This window comes from Dendrobium catenatum, unplaced genomic scaffold, assembly GCF_001605985.2.
Source record: "Dendrobium catenatum unplaced genomic scaffold, ASM160598v2 fragScaff_scaffold_1126, whole genome shotgun sequence".
NCBI lineage: Eukaryota > Viridiplantae > Streptophyta > Magnoliopsida > Asparagales > Orchidaceae > Dendrobium > Dendrobium catenatum.
Genome location: NW_021319588.1, coordinates 659,790 through 672,844, shown reverse-complemented (window position 1 = coordinate 672,844; position 13,055 = coordinate 659,790). Strand labels below are relative to the sequence as shown.

Sequence of the window (13,055 nt, the reverse complement as noted above, 5' to 3'; positions counted from 1 at the left end):
GATTTTTTGAATATATATATATATATATATATATATATATTTGTTTTTAAGAAGGGCCAGAGGGCACTTCACGCAACAATGGGACGGCGCCACAGGTCAAATTTATGGCAAACATTAGGATTTACGAGTTGTGCATAGGAGTATTTGATTAATTTAATTTATAATTTTCTTTTTAATTAAATATTAAATTGATTGAATAGATAAGAAAGCAGAAGAATAAAATAAATATATGAATTGACTTCTCTTGCATTTCCTTATCTCTCACGCATCTCAAAGTTCTTGTCGTCATCTTACACATGCAAATTTTATGTTTCATTTTCAAGCAGTAGATAGGGCAATATAGATGTTTACCTTAAGTAGCTCTTGCATTTCAGACACATGGATTGTGTTTGATTTGTGAAATGAGCAATGATTGTGTATTTTCATGAAAATTTTATATCTCTTCACTGTACAATGCGTTGGACAATACATACATTATTCTTAAAGCAATTTTGGTATGTCGATGTGACGCCCCAATATCTAGAGAGGAATTTAATTCTAATTCCTTAAACTTACTAAGCTAATCTTCTCGTATTTGCATATTCACCAGATCCACTAATCACAATAATATGAATATACAGAAGAAACATTCAGAGTGTGCAAGATAAAAATTCATTCTCCAAAATAAACATATACAAGAATCCAATTTTGAAATATAATCAACAAAACATATTATTCTGAAACTCCAAAGCATAAATACCTGACAATTTGGCAACCCTGTTTCCTATCGAACTGGATATACTCAATAGATTCTTTTCCTTTGCCTAGAATAGTAAAAGCAATGGAATGAGTTCACAACTCAGTAGGCTAGACCCAGTTCTCATCACAACATTCAATTCATCATTATAAAAAGACTGACAAAGAACCTTTAAACTAAATAAACTTAAAACATTATTTAACTGAACATACACGTATGAATGTAGAATGTGAATGCTTTAATGCCCCTTATAGCTCTCAATTTTCCACCTCCCACCCGGTTACCCAGGTGCTGAGTAGAGCCACCTCACACCTCTTCAGGATAGGTGCAGAGCAGAAAGAAACCAAAACGGATTAACTTTCAATATAAAGAACTTATGATACATAATATTTTCAATATAGAAGATTGCCAATACCGAATGCTTTCACTTTTGGGCCCAATTTCTTTTCCAATACAGAGCTCCATGCATGCAATGATCGTAGAATGAAATTATGAGTTTTAATACAATATCTGTAAAGACTAAATATCATATCATGACCTTTTTTCTTGTATAGGAAAATCCCCACTTTTTCAGTTGCCAATATAGAGTATCCAAAATTTTATCAAATTTACAGAGCTCATATAAAACATTAAAATAGCACACTTCCATAATTGTACTGCCAATCAGAAGAGCCACCATTTTTCTAAAATCATAAAAAAATGATACGGAAGAAGCAACTAGTGAAAACTTGCATTCTTATAGTCAAATCGTTCAGAACGAAGAATAAAGCGACATATAAAACGTTACATCGTGAAACCTTTTTAAAACTCAAGAAAAATACTTTTAAAAGCATAACTTTCAATATACTTATCTGAATTGAAAACAAAAATGAGGTTCTGGTTACTTACCTCGAGCCCGACAATTTCTCTAATTGGCCACACATACGAAAATCTGATTACGGGCCTCAAAACTTAGATTTTTTCCTTCTCCTTCCTCTCCTCTTCCTTCTCCGGCAAGCTGGGGTGAATGAGAGTTTGGCTAGTGACTTTATATATTTATTATTTTAAAAACCACTAATCCGTTGGAACATAGGAACGCTTCCACTTCCAATGCCGCAATGCTACTAGCCAAAATTCTAAAACTCTTCCAAACTCTCCCCAAATATCCTAATCTTAAAAATATTTGGAAATATTTTGCTTAAAATACAATTGTTCTCTTACTAATGATTATTTGGATCATTAGGAAATTTTTACATGAAAACTTCTTTCCGGTTTGTTATGGTGATGCCTATTATATGCATTTTGGACTGGTGATAGATTGCTTGGTTTGGTTTGTGTGACATGCCAAAGAACTTGTGTCCTGTTTATTGTATATTGATAGTGTTGCGTAGCATCTGACATATCAATTTGCTTTATTTTCTCTACAACATAATATAGATTTTGAGGGAGCTAATAGAGGAGTAGTGGCAGTAGAGGACATTAATGTTGGTGAAAGTGCGCTGGAAATTCCAGAATCAATCATCATATCTGAGGATCTTCTTCATGAATCTGATATGGTGCACTAACTCCTATTAACTTTTATTTAGTTCTTATTCTTTATTCCACATTATCTTGCGCATGATGCAGGCTTGTATTAGATTCCTTCACTGTTCATTCCTCTCATGTTTTCTACCCAAGTAGTGAGAATAATGAGTTGGCAATAATAATATGCCCCAGTATGGATGGTATCATTGCATCTTATTGAAACAGTACAACAATGGAAATGAACAATACATAGATAATAAGATGATGTAACTTAGATTTATGAAACTTTTTGAAACAACAATAAATTTCCTAGTTTGTCTTTTTTCCCCCTTTACCTTTTTTCATAAGTTAAGAGTTGAATTAATATATTTCCAAATTCCTCAAGAGGCCTCAAATTACAGATTTTGCTGCATATTGGCATTAGCTGCATCACTGTTTGGTATCTACACCACCTCTGCTTATCCTGCATTTGTTTAACTTCTCTCTGATCATTGAAGATTTTAAATTTTCAATGTCTTTCGTTGGGATTTTGCTCTTTTGTCTTGTAGATTGTCTATTCCGTTTTTCGGTTTTTTGTGTTAAGAGTCCCATTTTGGTTTGTGGCCTTGTATCACTCAAGTTATTTCTCACTTCAAATTGATATAATTTTAGCTTTTATTTTTATACTTGTATAGTTTCTTCTGTTTGGGGTTATAGTTCCATTTATTGTTTGAATTTTTTGTTCGTTCTATCTTTCACGAAATCTCCTATGGTTGCTTCTGTTAAGATAATAGTTAAAATTCTTTTAACTGGCAGTCAGCAAAACTTCATTTATAATAAAAAAATTGCTATCTTTTTTTCTTATGCCATGTTGATTGCCTTAGGTTCATTGGTTTTGTTTCATTAAATCATCAAGTTCTATCTTCCATTTAAACTATTCTGCAAGGCATTTTTATTTAAAATCTCTTCAAATCCTTTTATGCATTTGCAGTTTGAATTTCTGAAGGACTGGGATGGTATGACTACTGAGACGATGCTGTTATTGTGGAGCATGAGGGAACGATACAATCCCCTTTCAATTTTCAAGAAATACTTTGAAACATTGCCAGACTCTTTCAATACAGGTTCAGTTAGGCTTCTAGCTATAAGAATCTTTGATAATTCTTAATTTATTTATCCTCATTTATTTTGGCGGATTTCCATATGTATTATTTTAAGGAAACATATTAAAGTGAATTGTGGTTTGATGCACTTTTCAATTTTTGCTCAAAGATCTTGATGATCTTCAAGAACCATTTTCATAATATATTCAAACCTCCTCTGCTCCTATTCCATATGTGGACTGCCTCAGACTGAATAGTTGAATTAAAATCCTCAAGCTTTTTTTGTTTTTTATAGGCTTAAGTTTTGGAATTGATGCTCTTACTATACTACATGGAACTCTTTTTTTTGAAGAATTGATGCAAGCTAAAGAGGTATATTCTACGCTAAAACTCTCCACACCTCCCATGTTCTGTCCTTCACTACATCCCCATGATTTTCTTTTATGTGCATAAAGTTTCCTTGACTACATGAGATTCAAACAGATATATTCTGTAATTTCAGCACTTACGACAACAATACGAGTCACTTTGTCCAGCATTATGTGCTAGCTACCCTGATATCTTCAAAACTGAGTTATACTCTTGGGATCGCTATCTATGGGCTTGTGAACTCTGGTATTCTAATAGCATGAAAGTTATTTTCAGTGATGGAAAGCTGAGGACCTGCTTGGTTCCTATTGCTGGGCTACTTAACCATTCGGTTTGCAATCAGTACTTTCAAACTAGCGTATAAATCCCTTTCATTTTAAAAAGTATTTCTAGCCTCGGCTTATTTATTCTTATGTTCCTAACTCTGCAGCTGTTCCCCCATATAATACACTACGGTAGAGTTGACTCAGAAACCAAATGCTTAAAATTTCAACTTGCAAGACAATGCAAAAGAGGAGAGCAATGTTATCTAAGCTATGGAAGCCTCCCTGGATCTCACTTGGTTATGTTCTATGGTTTTTTGCCTGAAGGAGACAACCCTTATGATATAATTCCTTTAGGTGATGCTCTTTTCCATCTTATAAACTGCTCACCGTTATATATAATGCCATAAACATCATCACTATTTTATAGTGAAATGCAGGTGAAAACAGCATTAATAACTTAAAATTTATGATGTTTGTAACTTACGATAATTTGAATATAACTTGCTTATCTTTGACATGAATTTCTTATCTGTAAATGAAGGCTCAGAAAAATTCCTTAATGTTCCCATTTTTCCTAGGAAAAATATTGCATCATCTTATTCTTACCTTTGTTCATTTATTCCGACAACAATGCCTATGTACAAATAGACTTGGTTCATGATGGGCGAACAAGAGTAGAAATAAAAGTGATATCATGCTTTAACCCTTTATGGATAAAGATGCTTTGGAAATATGTACAAGTAGTTACCACGTTTAATTATGCTATTGCAGTTTTATACCTTGTACCTCTTGGATCTTATTTTTGCTGCTTTTTTGGTGCACTACATTTATTTAAAATATGACCTATTCTCTCATAACAAAATAAAAAAATGTGTGGTTGTGCTTTAATTCACACATATGTAGTAAAACGTATGTAACGATGACTTGATTAATCCTCCCTTGCACTTCCTAGCTTGATTTAGCTGAATCGCCAGGGAGGCGCACGGTAAGGAAACGTGCCATGCAAGGGCAAGTTTTTTATCACTATTTGGTATTGTTGATAGTGTGGATAAAGTTAATAATGGACTTGTTATTGCTATGAACGTCAAAGGGTGATGGAGACCTAGCATACAGTGCAAATGAGGCTTGAATTTTCAGGAATGGGAGTTTGTGACTTTGATGAAATCTAGCTAGCATAGACACCATTGACTAATAAAATTAAGGGGACTTGAGACATTGTTGGTGCAATTGGCTTCCTATTATTAATAAGCCTAAAATATAGTCAATACTAGTCAAGGAAAAATAGTTTCCACTACTTGGATTTGTTGTTGCTTCTTATATGTTTTCAGGGCTGAACTTTGGCTTTAAAGCGTAGTATGGGATTGTTTCACTCACACATATAAGTGATGATGGTCCTTAACAAAATCTATTAACTTTTTCCTTAGCAAAACAACTCTGTCATTAATGGAATTTTTTTTTAGTTACATCGTTTTACTTCTTCAATAAATAGCTAAAATTATTTGAGCGGTGGAAAAACCCTAGTATGTCAGCATATGTTAAGTGTGTAGGTTTTTGAAATACGATTGTCTACATAGCAGAAATGTGTTATATTTGTATGTTTAAGTCTATATAAATCTTTATGATACACCAAAAGGAGTTGGATTAAAATATTGATCCACATTACAGCTGAAAATGATACTTGATTTAGATTTTGTAGCTAGTAAGTATGAAGAGTGAGGTTGATGACTATATCCCTTGCAAAAATGAGATCCAAATTTGATTTCCATATCTCAAAGTGAGACTTAAAGAGAAGTTACTTTCATAAAATTTAGGACTACAATTTATAAAATTTCTTTGCAATTTTTAAGTTTTAAAAATGAGAATTTCCTCTTTAGTTTTGGTTAAATAAATTGAACGTTTTTTGTTTTAACTGGCCATATGTAGATGCATTATTTGTCTAGTAAGTGCATACTACGTGCATTGTACATGTATAATATGCAAATTTTCTTCGTAATTTTTCGAAGCAATAGCATTTAGCTTTGAAGGCTCCAAGTATTAAAAGACCGTTAATCTCAATCTTTAGTATTGGTAATATGTAGAAATCTAAGATTATTAACTTTTGTACTTGCTAGACTGGACATTAAGAATAGGAAAATGAACATTGTTCAACATTTTTTTTTGCAGTATTTTTTAATATCTCAACTATTTGTATTATTCGTATAAAAAAGTTTGGTATGTCTATAATTAATTTAATTTTACAGCAAACTATAATATATAAAATGCAAAACATTGCATTGAACATTTGGGTTATACATTAATGAGAATATTAATCATTTTTTGTTATCTAATAATGATTGTAGAGCTAAATAAGTGATGCAGTCAAGTCTACCTAAACTCTCAGTCATAAGTTTTTGTTTTCAATATCATGCAATCGTACCTGTTTGTCTTTTGAGTTAATTGTTAGTGGTTTAAATGTGCGTTATTGAAAATGATTTAGCTTTTTATATTTTTTTATTTGTAATTTGATTGTTTAATAAGGCTTATTTCTATAAAGAGTGCTCAGAGCTTGTATTTATGCTAAGAAAGGTTTCCTTTCGGCTTCTCCTCTAGGTATTAATTACCCATTCTAGTGTTCTCTCAGGCTATCTCCCTACCTCGTATCTCCTTTCTTTCGTCTATTCATCTTGTTCTCCTTTTTATTTCCATGAATTCTTCCCCTATACTGGATCCCTCCCCTCTTAAGAATCATAACAAAATTAAAAAAAAAACAACACAATCAGCTCTTCTTCTGCATCGCCATGCAGTTCTTCGAAATTGGTTGGTATATTGGTGTTATGACTTATGCTCAATATTAACAATTGTTGTAAATTAGCTAAGGAAATTTCCAGGCCACCTGGTGCAAGAATTAATGGTATGTCCTAGTCTTTTGTTTTGTGTTGCTCATAGAAGCATTTACATCTACTGAAATGTACATTTGCATGTATTATTTCACCACCCATTAGTTTTTTCTTTGTTTTTTTATCTAATTTTTTTAGAAATTACTGTCATCCATTAGTTATGGACCTATGGTTGCTTCAAACTATGGTGCAAGTGTCTTTCATTTTAGGCTAGAATTAAATCATATTGCGATTGGTGTTTTAAAGATTTGAATTATCTGCAAATTTATTCTAGTATGTTATACCAGGTATTTTAACTTCTTTACTTGAGCAATAATTTGCTGCCTTTGCTCAAATAAAACCATCAAGAACCATAGTGCTTGCTTCTGGTTCTTGTTATGAGTATAGATCAAAAACATGTATATTCATGCAGACTGTATAATATTGTATAAGTGTGAGGTGATCATTTATTTGATGAGATATGTCTGATTTTCATTGCAGATATCGAGGTTCCTGAAGCTGATTACAGCCAATCTCAGGCCATTGAAGGTTTCAGGACAAGTCACATGGTGCGAGGTTCTTGGTTTTCAAAGAGTAGTAAACCCCAGACCTATGGATTGCCGACACAGCTTTTGTCCCATCTCCGTTCAGTTCTGAAAAGTGGTGGCATGGAACAGCCTTCTTTGGTTCCAGGAGAAGATGTAAGGTTGATTATGGCTTCATTTGGGACGATTTTTTTGCTTGTTCTTAAAGAAGTTTTTTAGTATAAAAATTAAAATTTTTTTAACTAAAAAGCCGTTTTAAGCCGGAAGAAAGCCGTCCCAAACGAAGCCTATGTGTATTTTCGATCTCTTAAACTAAATATTGGACAAACTAATATTTGCCTGATTATCCTCTATAACTCGGGAAATCCATTTCCACGGTATTTATTCAAAAAGCTTGTAAATGGATTCCGGTAACTCATCATCATCATAATTAACTGCTGTATCTTAGTTCTTTGGGGCTGATTTTGTTCTCCTATGACTTTCAAGCTTAATCATGATTTCCAATTTTGCTTTGTTCTTATTTTATTTTTTATATATTCATTTTCAAAATTTTGTGCTGTTCTGCCAAGTCAGAAAACCCAAAAACTCTCAAAACTGCCCCTAATCTGGCTATTAACTCTTAATCTATATTATCATTTTTTGCTTCCTCAGGAAAATGAGAGAGCATTGCTGGAAACAATGATCTCCATTTTTGAACCCATGATGGAAGGGCTTGGAGAGAGAGACAATATCAACAGGTAAAAATTCTAGACCCTTTACTGACTTTTTTCTATCAGTTTTCTGAACTTCCTTACAATTTTACAGAGAAGAGTTGAGCTGGGATGTAAAGTTAGCTTTGGAATACAAAGATTTGCAAAGAAGAATCATATCATCTGTATTGTCCTCCTGTACTGCTGGACTGAAAATTCTGGACATTACCTAATATCAGAGATTTCAATAAAAAAAGCAAGTCAGTGACACAATTGACATGTTTCCCTATTTCCTTTTATGGATTTTGATTGATAAATCAAATTATGGCCTGTTAGCAGGTGTCGTTAGAAGGACCACAATGAAATTATAAAGCTTATTGTCAGAATTTCCATTGTCTTCCACCTACATCACCTGCAATTTGCTCATGAAAGTTGGAGAGAGAGAGAGAGAGAGAGAATGTGGGATTTCTCTCATTCTTTTCTGTTATCTTGCATTGTGTAATTTATGTAAAAGGTTCATAGAATGTTTATTTTGATTTAGGTGATCATCTCTACTTGTTGGTTGAGGTAATGAGAAGTCATTCGGGTCATGTCGGGTTGATCCGGATACAAAGCGGTGGTCGGGTTTAGGTTCGAAAAACCGATCGTTTGTCAAAACAGGTCGGGTTTGGGTTGACTTGAATAGTGTAGGGTCAGTTTCGGGTTCGACTCGAATCCGACCCGTGACCTGAAATTGACACCCCTATGAGATGCAACTTTTTGGATTTTGTAGCTTGAAGTGTCTTTCATTTATTTATCTCAAGTTTATTAGTTTTCCTAAGCTTGTTGGCTGAGCAAAAGAGTGGAAACCTTTTTCCATTCAATGTTTTGTTAGCTGTGATTATTGGATTGCAATTGATGAATGGCTGATATTCATTCAATTAAGGTTTCTTTATATTTTAATTAATCAATTTGAGCAACTAATTGAATACATCTGAATGCTATCTTGATTGTTTTTGTTGGTGGATTTGCTCATTTGTTTCTTCATACAGATATAACGCAATATCCATAACATAAAGAGTTACAGATATAATGAATTATAATATGGTTCTTCATTATATATTTTGAATTACATTACAAAAAAAATTGTTGTTTCTGGCGAATTTTTTGGCGAACAGTGCCGGCGGAATGACTGTCGAAACCGGCAAAAATTTCCACCAAAAATTTTTTATGAAGCTGAGTCGCTAGTTTTTTTACTATTAAAACTATAATTATTTAAAATCTCTAACTTAACAGTTTAAATTTACATTATACACACCTCTCTAATTAATTACACATTTACACTTATGCTTATTGCATAATACTAATCTAATTTGCAGGAACATATATCATTATAATCAAGTTACCAATATCCTCTTCAAATTATTAAATCATAATATTATTATTTCTCAGTTAATTAATTTCTCAACACAGATAATTTGAATTACAAAATTTAATTAACTTAAACAATTTGTCAGATTTCTAATTTCCATTATTCCTTGTCAGAAAACAAAAAATAATGATAACTTCCACTTGTTTTTTCTCTAATTATATAATCTTTTTAAAATCTAATGATATTTGGTTCAACATGTGTAATGTCTCGATATCATTAAGGATATTAATCATAACTAATCTAAAAAAAAATTAACATACAAATTTAAAACATCATTTCATTAACTTAGATTTCATTTGGGATGATTTTTTTAATGCTTTTTAAAGTAAATTTTTAATAAAAATTAACATACAAATTTAAAACATCATTTCATTAACTTAGATTTCATTGGGATGATTTTTTTAATGCTTATTAAAGTAAATTTTTAATAAAAATATTAATTTTTTATACTAAAAAGTTGCTTAGTAACACTTTTTTATGTGAAAATGACATTTCTATAATTAAATAAAATCTTGTCATGCTCTTATATCAAAAAATTCAGTTAGAAATTTCATTATTTATTATGTTTCCTCATAAAATCTTCTATTGATACATATGATGAATTTTTCCCAATTCCTTAAATATTTATATAAATTACAAATTTAATTTCTTTCTTTCGTATTTTACTATCAAATCAAAACCCCTAAATTAGACTTCTTAATTTCATAAAAATCATTTGTGTAAAATTAGGATTTAGGGTTAACACATTATATATTGAAGGAAAGGAGAAATAAGTACCTCTCAGTTTCGATTTGATATCTAAGCCTTCCTCAACACCCTTTACTCTAGCTCTTTCGTATGTTTGGCTAGCCTACCCAAGCTTGACCCTTTAATCACTTTAAACTTTACTCCTTTGCCCGTTTGACTCACACCTCGCCTTATTATGCCAACCTTAAACTCTCTCTTTCTCTCTTCCCTTCATGTTAGTCCAACTTCCCCTCTCCTATTCATTCTCTCTCTCACTCTCTCACTTTAAACTTTACTCCTTCGCCCGTTTGACTAAGGTTATAAATGTTACAATCTTCTCACAAATAAAATCATAATTTCAAGACATTTCCAATTTTTTGAACATATCTTCCCCTTCCAATCTTCAACACATTCATCATCTCCTTCAAAACCTCATTCATATCACCCACCCTTAACCTTAGTCCCACTAACTTCTACCTCACTGCCTACTCCACCTACCTCAACCGATCTCACTCCTCCCAGCAACTTCACTACTCACCTTCTACAACCTCTCCACAACCATCATTACAAACTACATCTTCCTCTTCAACAACACCATAAAACCCCCCTTCACCACCGCATCCAACCCATCATATGCTTACATGTTTTAAAACTGATCATCTCAAACCCAAAACTATTGTTAGCATGTCTTATACCATCTATTCTACTGATCCAACTTACTACTATCAAGCTTTCAAACATCTTATTTGGCGTAAAGAAATGTCAACTGAATTTGATGCTCTCCAAGCTCAAGGTACTTGGATATTAGTGCCACCCTCACCTACCCAAAATGTACTTGGATGCAAATGGATATACAAAACTAAATACAATGCAAATGGCTCAATTGATAGACACAAAGCCAGGTTGGTTGCTCAAGGATTTAAACAAGAATATGGATTGGACAATTTAGAAACATTTAGTCACATAGCCAAGTTTCCCACTATACGCATTCTCTTAACTGTGGCAGTCACTCACAAATGGAAAATCTTACAATTAGATGTATCTAATGCCTTCTTATATGGGGATCTTCATGATATAGTCTATATGACTCAGACCACTGGCTTTATTGACCCAATGTATCCAGATTATATTTGCCTTCTCAAAAAGTCTATATATGGCTTAAAACAATCCCCACGAAAATGGTTTGCAAAATTTTCAGCTGATTTGGTTAGATTCAGTTTTCACCCTAGAACAGTCGATCTATCTTTGTTGTTATATCAAAATGGAACTAAGCTTCTATACATTTTGATTGATGTTGATGATATTTTATTAACGAGCAATGACCAGCTGCTCATTCATCAACTGCTAACTCATCTTCACAAGAATTTCAATTGAAGAATTTAGGAAATATTCATCACCTTCTCGGCATTACAATCTCGCCAACATCAAATGGATTATTTTTAACTCAAGCAACCTATGTGTCGGCACTTCTCACTCGAGCAGGTATGCAATCGTGTAAGACACTAGCTACGCCTATGGCTCTTAAGAGCCTTCCTTCAACGTGCAGTGAGCAACCATTCCAAAATCCAGAGCTTTACAAACACATCATTGGTTCTCTTCAGTATTTAACAGTCACAAGACCTGATCTCACTTACACCATTAACAAATTGTGTCAGTTCTTGCACAAGCCATTAAATGTCCATTTTTCCCTGCTCAAACGACTTCTTCGATATCTCCAAGGGACTATCATTTAGAATATTGATACAACCAACTCCCTTGCAACTCTGCATTTTCAAATTTGGATTGGGTTGGTGATCCTATAGACCGCTAGTCGACCATCAGTTGCTGTGCTTACCTTGACACAATTTAATTTCTTGGCGGGTTAAGAAGCAAAAGACTATAGCTCGCTCGTTTGCTGAGGCTGAATATCGTTTTCTAGCCATAGCTACTGCTGATTTAATTTGGCTGCGACTTCTTTACTTGAATTTCACATCCCCACACAATTATCTACTAATTTATTCTGTGAGAACATTTCCAACATTGCATTATCCAACAATCCAATATTTGATGCCCCAAAAAAATACATTGATATTGACTATCATTTTGTAAGGGATTGTGTCAAGAATCAAAGCATCTCCATTCATCATATCAATACAACAGATCAAATAGCTGGTATCTTTACAAAACCTTTGCCAATCAAACAGATTTCAAAATCTTCAACACAAGCTAACACTCCTTGACATGAGTATTATCTTGAGGGGGGATGATGAGAAGAAGTGATAAGCTACTGCACCTATACTGCTACAGCCACCTTCATCAGACCTTTAGCCACTAATATGATTTCTGCAGGAATACACTATTGCAATTTTAATCCAAACCGTTGATATATAACTAACTGCAATCTCATCATAGCTTATTTTAAAAAACCAAAACCACAGCAAGTTGAGATACAGTAAAAAAAGCGTCCCTACTTTTTCCTCTTCGCTCTCTGTTTTTCTGCTTAGCTAAGGTTTGCAGGTTTTCAGCCAGGATAGGCAGCATGTGCTATAGCACAGGGCAATAGAACTGGTAGCCCTGAGGTAATGATAACAGAGGGCGTGGCGGTATTATTTGAAGTTTTTGACATTATGTGATCAAATAGTGAAACTTTGATGTTAAATATGTAAATGAATGAGTTTTGAGTGCTATGCAGGCAGAATGTTAGACATACAAATAAAATAGACTAAGGCTTTATTTGGGACGATTTTTTTCTGGCTTCTTAAAGTAGTTTTTTAGTACAAAATTAAAAAAATTGTACCATAAAGTTGCTTTAAGAAGCAGAAAGAAACCGTCCTAAACGAAACCTAAATGATGTGAGTGTTTATTCCAAAACAAAAAACAAAACAAAACTAGGG

At 33.1% G+C, this 13,055-nt stretch overlaps 1 protein-coding gene across 4 annotated transcripts in view; it reads left to right on the top strand.

Moving 5' to 3' along the window:
- LOC110091896 overlaps positions 1–8,991 on the top strand; it is a gene marked incomplete at its 5' end in the record, with an annotated part of 15,885 nt that extends 6,894 nt beyond the window's left edge. Inside the window, 9 exon segments of one of the 4 annotated variants that reach the window (XM_020816192.2) lie at positions 2,153–2,271; positions 3,210–3,342; positions 3,617–3,693; positions 3,824–4,021; positions 4,121–4,310; positions 7,313–7,512; positions 8,008–8,093; positions 8,161–8,305; positions 8,385–8,991. In XM_020816192.2, the coding sequence (XP_020671851.1) occupies positions 2,153–2,271; positions 3,210–3,342; positions 3,617–3,693; positions 3,824–4,021; positions 4,121–4,310; positions 7,313–7,512; positions 8,008–8,093; positions 8,161–8,278 (1,121 nt within the window). 4 annotated transcript variants of the gene reach the window in all.
- Positions 8,992–13,055: the final 4,064 nt, after the last annotated feature.